We start from the raw sequence: 19,914 nt of genomic DNA on the forward strand, positions 1-19,914 counted from the left end.
AATAGTTTAAATGGACAGAGTAATGCTCTGAAGAGATAATCCCCGACACACAGCCTTTTAACCTCCACTTCACTCAGTATTATGTTGCCTGTGTATTCGGTGTATTTGTGGTATTAATCTTTTCTTTTTACTTAATGTCTTGTTGAATAATCCCACAACTGTCACCACGTTTAGAAAAGAGGACTAGACTACACTGCTTTTAGCTTTATCCCAGAAAACCATGATGATTCGGTTATGAAGCCCCCTTCGCTGAAGATTTCAGACTGAAAGAAGATGATTTATATCGTCATATGTAATGTTTGTACGTTTGCCTTGTTGACCTGATGGTGCACGGCACATCGCCTGGGAACCATGAATGTCTAACTGTTGTACCAATCCATGGCACTACATGAAAAGTGAGGGCATGTCATAAGAGTTCCTTCTCTGGGAACACGATGGAGATCTTCTTAACCAGATGTAACGGCAATCCATCCAATGGTTGTCAAGATATTTCACTAAAAGCCAGAACCTGCTGGTGGTGGGTTCTAGAGGGAAAGTCAGGGGATCACCAACGTCATCAGGATACATCCTCTGGGAACCATGAATATGTTTTTAACAGCCATGAATTGAGCTCAGTTGAATAGCTGTTATAGTACGACTACAACGCTGACCGAGTGAGCATCGTTTGGATCGGTGTCTGAGTGTCTGCTGAGATCCACACACACAGGAAGAGACAGTTACCGTGGATACAGTCTTCCTCTCTGTTGCTAGGAAACCTGGACCAACCACGCTTCATTTCGCAGCTTTTGGTTCGATTCTCGGAGTCAGCATTGTGCCGACGGCATGAAATCCTGTACTACTGCGAGGCCAAGTAGCATTAACAAGCTGTCAAGACCTGGGGGGGGCGGGTGGGGTGTCTGCTGTGACTGGAGTCATGAATATGGAGCAGCTTCTGGCTTTATTCAGTCACTCACACACCGCATCAAACCCCAGATGAGCCTGTCAGAGTGAGCGTGCCTTCAGAGCAGGTTAGACCGGCTGAATAACGAGCCCTGGACCAGCACGTTATCTGGTGAGGCGTAGAGGGACGCAGGTGGAGGTGGACCGGGGCTGGCTGGAGGACCCGCTGGGTCTGTGTAGACCAGGTGTGCTCCAAACGAGATGCTCTATAAAACACAGTTCATCATCAATATGATCACCTTAAATGCCCGTTGTAAACATCCATTATGATTTCAGACAGCTACTTCCTGTTTATGTTTTTACTTCCTGGATAATTTATGTGCGTTCACTAAAATTGCCTAAAGGCCTCAGTATGCTTCAAACAGAGCGTTCACACAACCACCTCTGTCACTCCTCTAATGCACAACCGAGTGACAACACGGATGCCTTTTAGGAGAGACTGATGTTATCCCCATTTCTTCGAGAATACTAAAGCACACAAAAGACAGAATCCTTGAAGGGCGGTAATGCTGCACATAACTATACTGGATACTGGAACTAAACAGAGGATTGTGATTGTTGTTAACCTCTTTAACACCAGACCATGAAGGGAAAAAGTTAAATCAGACACTTCTAGGGACTTTTACTTTGTAAAATCTCTAAATGAATCCAGTAAAATGTTTGATTTTCAGCATGTCTGTAGTCAGAGACGTCCTGAAGTCAAATATATCAGGATCATTAACAGGAATTATTTATTATCCAGCAACCCAGAAATCAAAGAATGAAGACATCTCCCTCACAGATTAGTGGGATTTTCTTTTTAATCTATAAGGGACATGTAATGTTTTATACTTCTGGTGAATATAATCCATCAGTCTGATTTCCATAGATGTATTTAGTATCTACAGTTCCCTTTGTTAACACCTTATTTTGAAAAGCGGACGTCGTCCCACGTGTCTACTTCCTGTAACTTCTCCAAGGTGGTCTCTAGCTCTCCCGTCAGCTCCGTTCTCTTTATCCATCCATGGTCAGCTCCATCGGGGCCGTTTCAATGCAGAGAACACAAATGTCAGTATCTGGGTGCTCTACAGTCGTAGCGTCGGCCCATTTGACCACGGAGACGAGAGCGACGGCCGGCTCCACCGCCACGTTACCGCCATACCGTAACGTTTCCTGTCCGTGACAGAGTTAGCATGCAGCTTTAGCTCTGCTCTGTCTAGCTCTGCTTTTCCTGTCAATGTGTGAAACCCAAAGTGTTTCCATCCTTTACTGGATGTGTAGTGTTTACCACGCTGGATTTAACATGGGAGGGTGCAGGTCGTATCCACGACGACCCTCCAACGTTTTAGACTCTCTGAGGTTTGTTTTGGTTGACGGATACGGAACGGATATGACGTCACGTTACTCAGACTACCACAATAAAAGCGGTAACTTCCTTCTACCTCCACATAGACTCAGATGAAGCAGATACAGACGTAGGCAAAATTGTTGGTACCCTTCCGTTAAAGAGAGAAAAACCCACAATGGTCACTGAAATAACTTGAAACTGACAAAAGTAATAATAAAATAAAAATTTACTGAAAATGAACTAATGAAAATCAGACATTGTTTTTGAATTGTGGTTCAACAGAATCATTTTAAAAAACAAACTAATGAAACTGGCCAGGACAAAAATGATGGTACCCCTAGAAAAGATGTAAAATAATGTGACCATAGGGACATGTTAAACGAAGGTGTGTCCTGTAAATAGCATCACAGGTATCTTCAAACTTGTAATTAGTCAGTCTGCCTATTTAAAGGGTGAAAAGTAGTCACTGTGCTGTTTGGTGTCATGGTGTGTACCACACTGAACATGGACCACAGAAAGCTAAGGAGAGAGTTGTCTCAGGAGATCAGAAAGAACATTATAGACCTTCATGTTAAAGGTAAAGGCTATAAGACCATCTCCAAGCAGCTTGATGTTCCTGTGACTACAGCTGCACATATTATTCAGAAGTTTAAGGTCCACGGGACTGTAGCCAACCTCCCTGGACGTGGCCGCAAGAGGAACATTGATGACATATTGAAGAGACGGATAATACGAATGGTAACCAAAGAGCCCAGAACAACTTCCAAAGAGATTAGAGGTGAACTCCAAGGTCAAGGTACATCAGTGTCAGATCGCACCATCCGTCACTGTTTGAGCCAAAGTGGACTTAATGGAAGACAACCGAGGAGGACACCAAATCATAAAAAAGCGAGACTGGAATTTTCCAAAATGCATATTGACAAGCCACAAAGCTTCTGGGAGAATGTCCTTTGGACAGATGAGACAAAACTGGAGCTTTTTGGCAAGTCACATCAGCTCTATGTTCACAGACGAAGAGATGAAGCATCCAAAGAAAAGAACACTGTACCTAATGTGAAACATGGAGGAGGCTCGGTTATGTTCTGGGGCTGCTTTGTTGCATCTGGCACAGGGTGTCTTGAATCTGTGCAGGGTACAATGAAATCTCAAGACTATCAAGGCATTCTGGAGTGAAATGTGCTGCCCAGTGTCAGAAAGCTTGGTCTCAGTCGCAGGTCATGGGTCCTCAAACAGGATAATGACCCAAAACACAGCTAAAAACACCCAAGAATGAGTAAGAACAAAACATTGGACTATTCTGAAGTGGCCTTCTATGAGCCCTGATCTAAATCCTATTGAACATCTGTAGAAGGAGCTGAAACATGCAGTCTGGAGAAGGCACCCTTCAAACCTGAGACAGCTGGAGCAGTTTGCTCACGAGGAGTGGGCCAACATACCTGTCGACAGGTGCAGAAGTCTCATTGAGAGTTACAGAAATCACTTGATTGCAGTGATTGCCTCAAAAGGTTGTGCAACAAAATATTAAGTTAAGGGTACCATCATTTTTGTCTAGGCCAGTTTCATTAGTTTGTTTTTTTAAATGATTCTGCTGAACCATAATTCAAAAACAATATCTGATTTTCATTAGTTCATTTTCAGTGAATTTTTATTTATTATTACTTTTGTCAGTTTCAAGTTATTTCAGTGACCATTGTTGGTTTTTCTTTCTTTAACGGAAGGGTACCAACAATTTTGCCTACGTCTGTATATCGATTCTGGTGTTAAAACATCTATTTCAAAATCGTTAAAATAAATAACTGCGATACATAGGTGGATAGATATTTTGTACCACCCCTGTTTAACATCACAACTCAGCATCTTGTGCATCAGAAGGTTCCAGCTCACTAAGTGCTGTATCTCCAGCTGTAGGTCCGAGGCAGCGGTAGCTCTGTCCTCCAGCCTCCTACAGGTTACTGCTTCTATGGAACTTGGTGATAAAAAGTGAAAATAGCTGTGATTCTTCCTCCTGTTCCTCTCCGTCAGAGCACTTTCTGCATTCTTTCTGATAATGTGTGCATACTTCTCCCCGCCATAATCAGCATGTCAAAACACAAGCTGTAATTTGCCGGTGAAGGCATTGCCTCATGAAAACACAAATGTGCACCAACACCAGCGTGTGCACACACACATGCACTCTCTCACATATTTGTTTTTACCCTGCCCAGCAAGTTAGTGGCAGACGGTGACTTTGTACTGATCTGAGTGTGAATACAGCTGACGTCACAGTCCAGCGGAGCAGAGACACTCAGACGGAAGCTTCTGTTGTCTTCTCAGAGCCATAACGTTTTATTGTTTTATATGATGTGTGACTAGAAGTGATGCTGAGACATTGACTGTATCTCTAAGGCTCATCTTTTATCCTTTCTGCAGATTTCAATTCAGTAATAACAACAAACCTTCACTCAGATTGTATGTTGTTGTTCTCTGTAGTCAGAGGACAGTGCTGGGGCAGTTTACAGAGCTCAGGCTCCGCTGGTGTTGACGACATGCATGCGAGGCACTAATCTTGCCGGTTAACGGTTAATAATCGGTTAACGAGGGTCGGTTATCGGTTAAGAACATCCCCACTCAGAGCCCATTCAGACTCTTACATTTCACTTTACATCTCCACCTCTGGCTGATCACCTCCTCACCTGGTCCCGGGTGTCTTCCTGCCGTCTGGGGGAGTGGTGGTTGTCGTCTTTGACCTCTCTGAACCGCTCCGACCTCTAAGCAGTTAAATGCAGAGTCCCAGAGAGAGTCTCGGCGTGTTAAGGTGGTAATGATAACCTGTGTGAGGAGGTGTCTCTCTCTCTGTGCGTCCCCACCCTTCTACTCTGTGTCAATGTGAGTGTCTCGTTGGACGGCTGCCGTCCACAGAGACTGCCCTCAACAATGGAATTATACACTAGGACTCAACACACACCACTCTATACTTAGTCTAACCCTCTGTGGTGCAGAGGTCACGCCATGCACGTGAACACTACGCATCTGCAACTACTGTATGTCCAACACAGAAACACTCACACACACACACACACACACACACACACACACACACACACAGAAACACTCTCACACACACACACACACACACATTAGTTCATATTAGAACAGAAACACACACACACACACACACACACACACACATTAGTTCATATTAGAACAGAAACACACACACACACACACACACACACACACATTAGTTCAGATTAGAATAGAAGCACACACACTCACACACACTCCTGGTAGAGTATTCCTTTCTCTTAGTACTTTCCCTGTCCGTCTCTCACTCCCTGAAAGTCAACACAACAACGGCTCCACTGAGCTCTGAAACCCGTTTGTGCCACGCCAACGCCGGCTTTGCTGTGACGTGCGGCGAGCACAGCTCAAACCGCGGCGCGGTGTTGCGAGCAGCTCTCCTCCACCGAGGAAAAGACATATTGATGTAGCTCTGTTGTCGTCCGGGTGGAAACAGTATCGGGCTTATTCACGCTGTACAGCGCCTGAAACGTGTTGAGAGAACAAAAAGGAAAAAAAGGTGTGAAACATTGCTGTAAATCGGGAGACATGTGGGAGAATTGTGACCTCGAGAAGAAAACTGTGTGAGAGCGATGAAAACGTGAGTCTCCCGGGAAGATCGGGAGGGTTGGCAGGTATGAACATGATCTCCTGGTGGCAAACACATCTCAATGTATTCATTCAGTAATAAACTGAAGACATAAAAAAGGCCAAAGAGTTGCACTTGAACACACCGCAAAGACGACAGCCGACGGCCGGCTACCACGTACGTTCTAATCCTGGCACCACCAACACTTTGTCTCAAAGACAAATAGTGTCCGAGTGGATGATGTGAGTTCTAACTTACCCTGAAGCATTATTACTTCTCTGCTTGAGTGCATTCAAAAGTTATTGCTTGCGCCGCTGTCGATGCTTTATGATGTGTGTGCGCCGCCAGCCGCACCTGTCTGCGTCTGAGTTACGATCCAGATCAACTCTACAGACTTCAGTAGCTTCCTGTCTGGCAGCTGTGAGTGTTTATGATAGCCCTGATGACCCGCTGCTCGCTCTCATTGATGCTCTGTAACGTCTAATTCCACCACAGACGTGCCCCGTTATCACGCTGGCCTGACTCCGATCACTACTGCAGCTCATCTCTTATCTGTCTGAGTTCCTTTCTTTGTTTGTTCAAGTGAATATTTTCACACTGCTGCCAATAATAGAAACTGTAACCGGGATAGTGTTATTGTGTTTAAACGAGGGGCTCTCAATCCATTCATGTTTTTAATTGTGATTAATCACATGATTGTCCAAAGTTAATCGCGATTAATCATAAATTAATATTTCATCTGTTCTAAATGAACCTTAAAGGAGATTAGTCCAGTATTTAATCCTCTTATCAACATGGGAGTGGACAAATATGCTGCTTTATGTAAATACTAGGGCTGTCAAAGTTAACGTGATAACGTTTTAATAATTCTTTAACGCATTAATGCAACTTGTGATTTTTAGGTTGTAGCAACTCAATTTTAAAGCTAGAGTGAAGATACTGACATCATAGTAAACTAGAGAACCTGATGAATCCATCGGTACCAACCATGTCAGACTAGCTGGTCATGTATGAGGTTAAATAACACTCCAAACTTAGGCGAAATTTTGGAGAGGAAAAACTGTCATGTCCATTTTCAAAGGGGTCCCTTGACCTCTGACCTCCAGATCAGTGAATGTAAATGGGTTGTATGGGTACCCACGAGTCTCCCCTTTACAGACATGCCCACTTTATGATCATCACATGCAGTTTGGGGCCTAAATAACGCTCCAAACTTACGCTTAATTTTGTAGCTTTAATACTGAGCTGCTACAATCTAAAAATCACAAGTTGCGTTAAGGAAATTAGTGGCGTTAAAACAAATTTGCATTAACAAGAATTATGGTGTTAACTTTGACAGCCCTAGTTTAAACTGTAAAATTGTATTTTATTTTCCATTTGATTAGACAGATTCTAGCTGGTATAGAACCATCTTGTTTGTTTATTGACTTGAATGATGAGGAAATGAAGTCAAAGAGTTAGAGTTATTATTTAAAGGTCCCACATCAGCTCATTCTCAGGTTCATACTTGTATTTTGTGTTTCTACTAGAACATGTTTACATGCTATGATATTCAAAAACACCTTTATTTTCCTCATCCTGTGTGTCTGAATATACCTGTATTCACCCTCTGTCTGAAACGCTCCGTTTTAGTGCATTGCAATGGAATTGCGTTGCTAGGCAACAGCTTGGGTCCATGTTTACTTCCTGTCAGCTGATGTTATTTACATCCACTGCAACAGGAAATAAACTGGGACACATTTAGAATGTTTACGTTTAAAACCGTGTAATGGTCTATATATTGTATATTTGTGACATCACAAATGGACAGAAATCCTGACGGCTTGTTTCAAACGCACAATTTCTGAATATGGGCTGTGTGTGTTTCTCCGTATATTGAGCGTTTTGATAGTTTAACAGTATTTATATAAAGCACTTAAACCTGCTTTATGATATAAAAGACATGAAAATCTCACTTTTTAAACAATATGGGACCTTTAAAGTTGTAGTTTAATTTTGAAGAGGAAGATGGAAGGAAATGAGAACGTTAAAACGACCTGTCTTCTTTTGTCTCTGGTGTGTATGAATATCAAATCATAAATCATAAATCTATATTTTCTTTATTCAATTCGTATTTGTTGTGGCGTTTTGAATGAAAGTTTAGAGACTTGTGTGACACGTACAACGTCTGACGTCGTCCCGCTGAGCAGAGAGCAGCTCTGATTCATGATGAGGAATAAAGAGACGCGTGGACGCGCTATAGAGTTCCACCCAAACGTAGAGCTGATCCCTGAGACCCGGATATCCGTCCTGTCGTGTATCCAGGCTCAACCTCCGTCACCCCGGGTGGTTTCTTCAGGGCCATAAAATTTAACAGCCATGGGAACTTCCTTTACCCCCCCCCCCCCCAGCTCCTCTGAGGGACAAGTGGCTCTCCTCTGACCACTGAGACATGTCCAGGAAAGATCACTGTCCTGCCACCGAGGGACTTCATCCCTTAAAAGGACCTGATGAGGGACTTTTAGGTCTTCATTTCTGGAAGGAAGTTTTCCGGAAGAGAGCGCAGGATGATGATCTCCCCCCTTCCTCCTCCTCCTCTTCCTCCTCCTCCTCCTCCTCTTCCTCCTCCTCCTCCTCCTCTTCCTCTTCTTCATCCTCCCTCCTCCTCCTCCTCCTTCTCCTCCTCCCTCCTCTTCATCCTTCTTCCTCCTCCTCCTCCTCCTCCTCCTCCTCCTCGTCCTCGCTGCCCTCTGTCTGAAGTTCATCAGCCGAGGAGGAATGTGTTCTTGTAGATGGGCGGGTATTGTTGAGGGTTTCTCTATAAATAACTTCTTGTCAGCTGGAGCTTGTCCAGCTCAGCTCAGCTCCAGCAGGCTGTCCTGACACGGCTACTTCTGCACATGCTTATTAAAGGGTTAGTTCAGGTGTTTCTCAGTGGGGTTTATATGAGGTTCTTCTCCATAGCCAGTGTGTTACCTACAGTAGATGACGGTCAGCACGTTTGGAGAAACAGACAGGAGTCATGTCCTGCTGTGGACGGAGGCAGCAGGACATGACAATATCAGTTTAAATAAACGCTATAATTAGAATATTTTCTGTTCTTTGCTTTACCGTGAGACATCCGCTTTGAACCGACAGGAACAACAAGAGTCACGACTAAAAAACACAGAAATCTCACCAAATCTCTGATGATCAAACGTGACTTTAGTGTAAACACACATGGCCGCCGACGGGCAGGAAGAACTAGTGATGTTAGGTTTTACTTTGTAGTGAAGATGGAGGAAGGATGGAGTCATGGAGACACGTTAGACAAACACTAATCAACCGGTTGCTCCTCCATCTCTGAGCTCCGAGCATAAAGTAGCCGAGACCTCAACTTGATGCAAACGAGGAGCGGGAGACGTGACGCTCCGTCTCTCGAATCGCTCCACCATGCTACCAGAATGCATTGCTGCACGGCTGCTTGCATAGACAATGAATGGGAAGTGTGGAAAGGACGGAGGCAGTGGACCTTCAGGCTTCTGTAGTCTGATATCTTTGTTAACCCCCGGTGTCCCTCCTCCTACTGTACAGCTCGTCTATCACGGCGGTACTCGTTGTGTTGTGGAGCAGCAGGAGGAGGCTGACGGACACTAAAGCCTCCTCTGGAAACGCCGTTTGTGTTGATGTGGGTGTAATCTGTGTGACTGATGGCAGACGGCGGCGTTCTCTCACTGCTTCCTCTTGTTGGGGTGTGTTTATTTGTTTAACGTGAACAGAGGAGGGACTTCTCATTATAGGCGTGTGCGTGTGCTCGTGCACGTTTGTGTGTTTATGCTCACAATCATGTCACTAATTAGAAACATGCTTTTTATTTCCCCTCCCCCTCGTACAGCCAATGAGGGTGTTGAATGAGGCATTATGGGTAGACACTGGAATTAATGCCCCCCCCCCCGTCCTCTCTCTTATTATCATTAGTCACATTCCATCAGGACACGGCGAGCGCTGAGGCCTGCGAGCGCTGAGGCCTGCGAGCGCTGAGGCCTGCGAGCGCTGAGGCCGGCGAGCACTGAGGCCAGCGAGCACTGAGGCCAGCGAGCACTGAGGCCAGCGAGCACTGAGGCCTGCGAGCACTGAACTGAGGCCTGCCAGCGCTTGTTTGTGGCGTTTTTCGCTGGTCGTCTCCCCCCTTCTCTCCTCCCCCGTCTTCCCCTCTCACCATTGTCTTCCTGTAACCCTGTTTCTGTCCTCTAATGTCCCTCTGCCAGCCCCCCCCGCTGCTGTCCCTCTGTCTCCTCCAGAGGATCGGCTGGTTGAATTGAGAATGAATGAAAGGCTGAGCTCAATGAAGCGGATGATGGCTCAATTGAATGTGGCTCTGAGGAATGCCGGGTGGTGTTGTGGAGTCTTTTGGCTGCAGCTCCGGCTCCGGTCCGTTTGTGGCAGGTTGAGGTCGGTAGGTCGGTCGGTCTGTTGATCGTAGAGGGATTCTACCCGGCTGGTCCCGTCCACCTGCTACAGGCTGCTACGATGCTGCGTTCACTGTCTCTAGTTCACCGTCCGGGAGCGTTAACTTAGCAGCTACGATGCTGCGTTCACTGTCTCCAGTTCACCGTCCGGGAGCGTTAACTTAGCAGCTACGATGCTGCGTTCACTGTCTCCAGTTCACCGTCCGGGAGCGTTAACTTAGCAGCTACGATGCTGCGTTCACTGTCTCCAGTTCACCGTCCGGGAGCGTTAACTTAGCAGCTACGATGCTGCGTTCACTGTCTCCAGTTCACCGTCCGGGAGCGTTAACTTAGCAGCTACGATGCTGCGTTCACTGTCTCCAGTTCACCGTCCGGGAGCGTTAACTTAGCAGCTACGATGCTGCGTTCACTGTCTCCAGTTCACCGTCCGGGAGCGTTAACTTAGCAGCTACGATGCTGCGTTCACTGTCTCCAGTTCACCGTCCGGGAGCGTTAACTTAGCAGCTACGATGCTGCGTTCACTGTCTCCAGTTCACCGTCCATCCCCTTTTATAGCATCAAATAACTAATTAAAACCAGACTGATCTGTAGAATGAACACCTGAACATATATCAGTGTGGTGAGAACTACCTAAATGACAGAAAGCATCTTTATATCTGACGTGTACTTTGACCTTTTAGTTTGGCTCATGTCCCGTCCGCTAAGATGGAGGAGGCGGGTTTATGAGCTCTACTATACAGCGGCCACCAGGGGGCCATCCAGATGTTTTGGCTTCACTATTGGGGAGCTGTCATGTCGTCCATCTTTATATACAGTCTGTGGTTCCACACCAAGAGCTTTGTACCCATGTCATGACCAATCTACCAGCTTTATTTCATGTTCTATATGTGTTGTTGGTGGAATACCTCCTGTAGTCATGAACTGAGTTAACTCTCTGTTTGTGCAGACGGGCCGGAGCGAGGTGGAGTCCATTACCTGAAAGTAAAGGAACATTTAGATAAAGTAATTCCAGAGCAGACACACATTTCCTCCTCTCTCCTCCATCAGGCTGAGACCTTTTGCCACAAAAAACCGACTCGCACTCGGAGGTGAAATGTGATTTTTAACGTTGTAAAATTGAATCAGAAGTCCATTCTCTGCTTCTCGTGTGTCTGAAACTCTGAATGAAGTTGAGCCTGATTGGATTATTCCCTGCAGGAGAGAGAAACCTCTTCCAGCTGAGGTCGGCTCGGAGTGACGGCAGCCCGGTCTACTGTCGTTTTTGGCTATTTGATTTGCAGCTTTCAGCAAATAGCAGATTAAGACGGACGAGCGGAGCGACGGCCTGCTCGTTCTAAGAGTTGTTGGTGAAGACGACCCCGTGCTCAGAGAGGAGGAAACAGGAGAAGCTCTGTATCTGTTGAACTAGTGTTTCTGTGAGTTAGCATGCCGGTCATTCCCGTCTCTGCTCCGTTAGGCTCTGCTCCGTTAGGCTCTGCTCCGTTAGGCTCTGCACCGCGGCGCTCTCAGGATTATCTGCACACCGCTGTAAAGCGCCTTTTCCACCAGAGAGTCGTGACACGCTGACGACTGAGTTCAGGAGTTGCAGCTTTTTACAAAGTACTGAGAACCCCCCCCCCCCCACACTGGGGGTCAAAGGATCAAGTCTGTGTTTTGGTTTCAGACTGATCCTAAGTGTGACTTACATCTTCATGTTGAATGGACGCAGCATATCGAAGTATAACAGGAAAGAGGAACGGTGGCCGAGGTTCTGCCGGGTTCCCAGCGTGCTCAACTCTTATTGGAGCACAGAGCGCAGAGGGGCGGGACTTAGGAAGGGTTAATTCTATAGATAGCAATGATCATAATTATTGTGCTCTAGTGAATTGTGTGTGTGTGTGTGTGTGTGTGGGGGGGGGGGGAGGTTAGGTCCTTTCTTTTCATGTTTGGCCTCTTGCCAGGCCTTTACCCTCGTTCCCACATACAGGAGGTTGCCACCAACAAAGCCAGCTTTCTAAAGCTCCTAGTGTGGCAGCTGAAGAGGTGTGTGCGTGTGTGTGCGCGTGTGCGCGTGTGCGCGTGTGCGCGTGTGCGTGTGTGTGTGTGTGTGTGTGTGTGTGTGTGTGTCCGTTCAGAGGGGTGAATAGTGTCTTTTTCAGTTTGTCTGTCTTTTTTCCCAACCTCCTCTTTGGATAAGTCCTCTGGAGATCCGCCTGAACTCGTAGGAGATAATCCTGCTGCTGTGCCAGAGAGATGTGAGGCGATGGAGGAGGAGGAGAGGTGGATAGAAAGAAGAGGGGGATAATGAGAGGGTTTACTGTATATGGACTGAGTGTGGTGTCATAACTGACTGCTGAATGATGATCGCCGTATCTCACAGAGGAAGACACAGATTCAGCTGCTCAAACAAGCCTCTCTCTCTCTCAAGGAGCTTCTCTCACCTCACAGCAACTTGTTGTTCTGGCAGGGACTCGGATGGTTTTGTACCTCGTATCCTAGCAATGAGGGAGGCTTGAATACTGGGACCGAGTGTGTGTGTGTGTGTGTGTGTGTGTGTGTGTGTGTGTGTGTCCGTGCGCGGCACTGAAAGCCCTCTTGGACTGACACTACTTGACTTGGCCTCTGCTGAGAGCTTTAACACGCAGAAACGGATGTAGCCCGTCAGACACAGGTCTGACAGGAATCTCAATGGGTAGGAGCTTCCCACGACTCTTAGTGGACGGCAGCGATGCCAAACACACACACACACTCACACACACACACACACCAGGTGTTTGCAGCAAACACGCAGGCTTGGTCTAATGTCCTTTAGGGTGAGGTGTGTCATCTCTGCATTCCCTTTGGTAAATCACAGCGGGTGTCTGAGCGTAGTAGTGTCGGTACGAGGTATTACAGTATACTGACTAGAGTATTTAGAAACCTAAAGGCTCCTGGCTGCACGGCGACTAGCGGCTCCTTGTGAGTATCACGTTCTGTCATCGTCAGTGCTTGGGCTAATTAGCATGTTAGCTAAAGTTTGCGATCTCGGTGAATGGTATGCCGGCTCCATAAATTGTCGTTCAGTCATCAACACTGTGAGAGCCCCCGGTATAAAGTATACTGATGCATGTTCTCTTCTTTCCTTTGTGTTGCAGGTTGTGTCCAGAAGGATGTGTTGTTAACCCCGAGCTGCTGGGAGGTCGAGAGGTGACATGCCTCTGTGAAACACCGCTGGAAACAAATGGTGAGGAGCCGATGGCTGAGATGGATCAGATCATGTGTTATGCTGATTAAGGTATCCTCCAGAGGTTGTTTAATTAGTTGAATGCCACTTGGTATCGTCATAGATAATACAAATAGAAACAGTGAAGCTTTTCTTATACAACACGTGTCAAACTGGGTCAAGCGTTGATCAGGTCCACAAGTCAGTTCAGGTTCTCAGTAACCAATGTTGGCCCGTTGTGGTCTGCAGAGAAACGTGTGGCCCGTATACCAGAACACACCGGCCTGCCTCCACAGTCTGCGAGCCGGTCAACACTGAGCGGCTGATGCTGAAGGCTGCAGGACAGTTTCACTTCACTGCAAAGTTTATTTGTAATTTTCCGTGTTTCATGTGCAGCCGACTGCAGAAGGCTCGTCTGTCTGTCTGTCTGTCTGTCTGTCTGTCTGTCTGTCTGACGGCAGCAAAGAGCTTTTACTTTGATTTTTTTAGGGATGCACCGATACCGCTTTATTTCAGACCGAGTACGAGTACTTCCATCTGGGTACTCTCCGATACCGAGTACCGATACGAGTAAAAAACAAATCGTTGAGGATTATGAATCTGTCGATGGAATAATAGTGGACTAGGTGTTGGAGCTCTACAGTACAGACAGGAATCCACATGAATACTACATTACACGTGATCACATGGGGATCCATGGCGTCATAAATCAGTTTGGAGGTCTGTGACATGAAGACATTTGACATCCTCTCTAACATTGTGTCCTGTCTTGTGTCCCTCAGCTCTGCCGCCATGCCTCCGGGGATGGTGCGTCGTCTTTCAGCGTTAGCGGTCCAAACGCTGCTGTGTCTCCTGCTGCTGGCCGTCGGCCGGCCCTTCACCTCATCGCCTAGTGGTGTTGTCCAGGGATCGGACTCCTCCCCCTCCGGTCTTTACCCCACCTTTATCCGGAATGACACTCTGTTCGAGCACCTGGCCCTGCACCCCGACCCCGACAAGGGTTGGGTCTACGTCGGGGCCCGAGATCACCTGTTCCAGTTGGATCCATTCCTCCGACTTGCACTTCAGAATGACACCGGACCCGTCACAGACAGTCGGGAGTGTTTGCCTCCTGTAACTGTGAGTAACTGCCCTCAGGCCAGGCCCACCAGCAACCACAACAAGCTCCTGCTGGTCGACCCGTACTCCATGGAGCTCATCACCTGCGGGAGCGTCAACCAAGGAATCTGCCAGAAGCGTGGTCTGGAGTCTGTGAACGACGTCCGTTTCTCTACAGAGAGGCCGGTGGATACTCAGTACGTAGCAGCTAACCACCCCAACGTCAGCACCGTGGGACTCGTGGTTCGCTCTCATCCTGACAGGCCGCCCGTCCTGTTTGTTGGGCGCGGTTACACCAGCAGCCACCCTCCTATTTCAACACGAAACCTCGTCCTCGCCCAGGTTCCCATTTTTTCCTACGAGGAGACCGCCAAGTTGGCCGTGGCCGGCCGTCTCTCGGAATATGACCATCATTTTGTGTCATCGTTCGCACACCGTCAGCACGTGTACTTCCTCTTCTACAGGCGGGACCTGAAGTCACAGTCCCGCGAGTACCGCACCTACGTCTCTCGTGTCTGTTTGGACGACCAGGCCTACTACTCCTACGTGGAGGTGCCCTTGACGTGCCGTTCCAGAGCGGGGAAAATTTACAACCTCTTGCAAGCCGTCCGGCTCGGGCTCACCGAGGACGGCGTGTCAAGTCAGGGCTCAGAGGTTCTTCTCGGTGTCTTCTCCACTCGTTTGGCTTCAACTACTCGGCCCAGCGAGGACTCGGCGCTCTGCATGTTTAACCTCAACGATGTGGACCTCAGGATCAACTCCACCAGAGACCTGTGCTACACACAGATGGGTAAAAAAGAGGGACTGGAGGCGGCCTACATCGAGTATGAAGTCAAATCCAACTGTGCCAACCTGCCGGAGGTGAGTTCAACAGACTGAATGTACTTGTGTCATATAGTTAGTTATTAGGACTTTTACTGACAATCAAGTGTGAACAAATGAGCACTAAGTGATTGGAATGGATTAGAACACAGCCCATGTAGCCTGATCCTGAACTACCTCAGAGGGTTTATGTGGTTCTGACCTCTGAACTCAGATGAATGACCACTGAGACACTTCAGCGAGGAACTGAAAGAGATAGTTCAGGTGTTTCTCAGTGGGGTTGTATGAGGTTCTTCTCCATAGTCAGTGTGTTACCTACAGTAGATGTTCTTCTCCATAGTCAGTGTATTACCTACAGTAGATGTTCTTCTCCATAGTCAGTGTATTACCTACAGTAGATGTTCTTCTTCATAGTCAGTGTATTACCTACAGTAGATGTTCTTCTCCATAGTCAATGTATTACCTACAGTAGATGTTCTTCTCCATAGTCAGTGTATTACCTACAGTAGATGTTCTTCTCCATAGTCAGTGTATTACCTACAGTAGATGTTCTTCTCCATAGTCAGTGTATTACCTACAGTAGATGTTCTTCTTCATAGTCAGTGTATTACCTACAGTAGATGTTCTTCTCCATAGTCAGTGTATTACCTACAGTAGATGTTCTTCTCCATAGTCAGTGTGTTACCTACAGTAGATGTTCTTCTTCATAGTCAGTGTATTACCTACAGTAGATGTTCTTCTCCATAGTCAGTGTGTTACCTACAGTAGATGTTCTTCTCCATAGTCAGTGTGTTACCTACAGTAGAGGTTCTTCTCCATAGTCAGTGTGTTACCTACAGTAGATGTTCTTCTCCATAGTCAATGTATTACCTACAGTAGATGTTCTTCTCCATAGTCAGTGTGTTACCTACAGTAGATGTTCTTCTCCATAGTCAGTGTGTTACCTACAGTAGATGACGGTCGGCACCAGTTTGCAGAAACAGACAGGAGTTACTGCACGGGAGCAAAGTAATGTCCTGCTGTGGACCGGGTGGCGGCAGCAGAACGGACTTTAGACACACAGAAATATACATAACTAACATGACAATATGATGACATGAAAACAAAAAAAGAACATAAAGTAAAGAAAACACAAAAGGAAAATAATAAATAAATATTGGAATTAATTAATTAGAAACTGAAATATATAAGACAGGTAGAGCTTATTTAATGTTTCATATAGTCCCACTTTTCACTAGAGCAAATAGACTTGAAAAATATTCGAAAAAAGGTCCAAAAAAATGTCAGAAAAAAAAATGTTGTGCTACATGTTGTTGGTTTGTAGATATTATTTTTTTCCAACATAAATTGGCTTTGCGGTGTATTTTTTAGCAACCTTAGATACAGATCTTGATTGGGCTTTAAATATATTGCCCAAATGAATAATTATATGTATTATCTGGGGACAACCTTTTTTATTTCTTTTAATGCAAAGTTCTTATTTAATCTTTTCTGTGACTGACTGAACAGAATAATCTGAAGTTGTCCGGTTCTGTCCTCCAGCAGAGACTCACTTCTATCAGAGAGGATGACATTTAATTTGACATTTTTGTGACACACTAATATATATAATGTAATATATATAATTACATATAATATATAATGTAATATATAATGTAATATATAACGCTGTAGAGGAGCGATTTAATAGACTGACCCTCTCTGGATGTGCAGCATTCATGTGCGTGCATTAAGGTGTTTACTGCATGTAAACGTTGCATCTGGATGGACGTGGAGGGCTTGTTTGACATCCTCCTCCATTATCACTTCCTCCCGTGTTGAGGACACGGAGCGCCGCTGACCCTTCAACCTGTGCAGCCGCGTACGGCGGATTGTCTCCAGGGGAGAAGGTAGCAAGGCGGTGTAATTTAATAGAACTGCTGGTCAGGGAGAGATCGATCGGCGGCATTAGCCGTACTTAGTGGGGTGGGGTTGAGGGTAATGTTTAACAAGGCCTGACAAGGACGGATAAAGACACACCAGGCACAGACAAGGAGAAAGAGAACAAGACATTAAGGGTCACGGATTACAGAGGAGCAGAAAATCAGAGGCAGGAGAATGAAAGAAAAGGAGAATGGTGGGTGGATGGGACAGAAGTTATGGAGGACAGAACCTGCCATAATAAAAAATAAATAAATAAATGGCTGTATAATGAAAATAAATGTCATTAAATATAGCAAAAATAATATAAAAAATGAATGTAGCCATTAATTAATTGATAAAATGTGACATAAATTGATTAATTTAATTCAATTAATTAATTCATTGATTGATCTGTTCAATTTGCTTCTTTATTTATTTATCTTTGTAGTAATTCCCTTATTTATTTACTCTTCTGTTTAATTTTCCCCTTTATTTATTTATGTCTTTATTTTTATTAATTTTAAAATGTATTTATTTTGCATTTGTTTATTTATTATTTATTTATGCATTTATTATTTATTTATTTATTAAGTTTTGCTTTTTTTTGCATTATTTATTTATTTATTTATTTATTTATGCATGATTTTCCCTTTGCATCTCACCCGTTATTTTGTATCCCAAACTTGTTTTTTTCTGTATTCTTTCTTTACACACTTCTTTTTACATTTTTTTATGCATTTCTGCCTAATTATGCAAATGAGGGAGCTGTCACTCAACGTGTGTCATCATAAATAAATAAAGCACCAAATTAAAACAACAAAATATCATTTTATGTCACATTTTATCAATTAATGAATAGCTACATTCATTTTTAATATTATTTTTGCTATATTTAATGACATTCATTTATTTATTGAGTCATTTAGTTATTTATTTATGTTTTATGTTGGCGGGTTCCGTCCTCCGTAAGATATGAATCTATGATTTTGAAAGTGAAAGGGGAATCAAAACAAACCGTATGGCCAGAGGGGGAAGTGATGAGAGATTTAGAGCTGAAAAGAGATTTACAGTCATTAAGATGTCAAATCTCAGATCGTCGAACAGAAACAACCGCGAAGCAGCTTCATCGCTGTTCTTCATCAGGACGCTCCGTCTGCACCAGACAGACTCTCACAGGAACTCTAAGCTGCTTTGTTATTGATGATCAGGACTCCAAATAACAAATAACAAATACTAAATACTGAATACTAAATACTGAATACTAAATACTGAATACTAAATACTAGTGGCCCAAATGCAACTTTAACAACATTTTCAGTCAGTCAGTCAGTCAGTCCCTCACAGGTACTGCATTTAACATAAATCAATGACAGATATTGATCAGAAACCCTCACAGGTACTGCATTTAACATAAATCAATATGCTCCAATCATAACATGGCAAACTGCAGCCCAACAGGCAACAACAGCTGTCAGTGTGTCAGTGTGCTGACTTGACTATGACTTGCCCCAAACTGCATGTGATGATCATAAAGTGGGCATGTCTGTAAAGGGGAGACTCGTGGGTACCCATAGAACCCATTTACATTCACTGATCTGGAGGTCAGAGGTCAAGGGACCCCTTTGGACATGGACATGACAGTTTTTCCTTTCCAACATTTAGTGTAAGTTTGGAGTGTTATTTAACCTCCTTCATGACCAGCTAGTCTGACCTGGTTGGTACCGATGGATTCATCAGGTTTTATAGTTTCAGATGATACCAGGATCTTCACTTTAGCTTTAAAACTGAGCCGCTACAACCTAAAAATCAAAAGTTGCGTTAATGCGTTAAAGAATTTAATGGCTTTAAAACTATTTGTGTTATGGCGTTAACTTTGACAGCCCTAGTATAAATAGGCTAATGAAGCATCATCTAACGGTAACTTTTGGTGAGTTTAGGAGAAATCTACAGACACAAATAGACAAAGTAGTAAACTAAACACCTGAATGTGTATTTAGGATGTTTTCTTTCCACTAGTCTGAGAGAAGACGTGTTATAGAAGCTAAATAGTCCAAAATCTCAACACTGACCGGTGCATGGAAACCCTGTTTTTGCCTGGGGTGTCTCCCTTTAAGCTTCCAGCCCGTGTTCCTGGACCGGATGTCATAACTTCATAACTATTTCAGTAGTCATAATGTAGTTTGGGTCTATTCTTAGCGTGCAGTCGGCCCTGCTTGTTGTCCTCTAATGGTTGGGTTCTCATGATGTGGCCGTCTGCACCGTCCTTCACTCTTCATGGTTAACTTCATCATCGATACTCACTGAGACTTACATCCAGCTGTTTGAACACTCTGTCATTACAACCATGTTTAACGTGCCGTATACCAGCGGCGTGTATTCCTCCAGAGCAGGCCAAATAAGGAGTCCATTCATAGCAACACAGCAGCCGACGACATGACATCCATCAGAAACAAGGAGCAGAGCTCTCAGGTTCATTGCCTTTACTTCCTATTGTTGAGATGACCGATGATAAAGCTGTGACCTCGCCTTAAAAACATGGTTGTGGAAAAATAAATAGTCCGGAACAAAGAACAACAACTCTGCCGCCGGA

At 45.0% G+C, this 19,914-nt stretch overlaps 1 protein-coding gene across 3 annotated transcripts in view; it reads left to right on the top strand.

The window, feature by feature from the left end:
* Positions 1-19,914, top strand: part of plxnb1b (plexin b1b) — a 128,362-nt gene that overhangs the window by 55,108 nt on the left and 53,340 nt on the right. For all 3 annotated transcript variants that reach the window (XM_037766287.1, XM_037766306.1, XM_037766297.1), the window contains 2 exons: positions 13,435-13,523; positions 14,285-15,461. In XM_037766287.1, the coding sequence (XP_037622215.1) occupies positions 14,295-15,461 (1,167 nt within the window). In that variant the 5' untranslated portion in view covers positions 13,435-13,523; positions 14,285-14,294. The remainder of the gene's footprint in view (positions 1-13,434; positions 13,524-14,284; positions 15,462-19,914) is intronic.

The sequence above is a fragment of the Sebastes umbrosus genome, chromosome 1, assembly GCF_015220745.1.
Source record: "Sebastes umbrosus isolate fSebUmb1 chromosome 1, fSebUmb1.pri, whole genome shotgun sequence".
NCBI classification, from domain to species: domain Eukaryota; kingdom Metazoa; phylum Chordata; class Actinopteri; order Perciformes; family Sebastidae; genus Sebastes; species Sebastes umbrosus.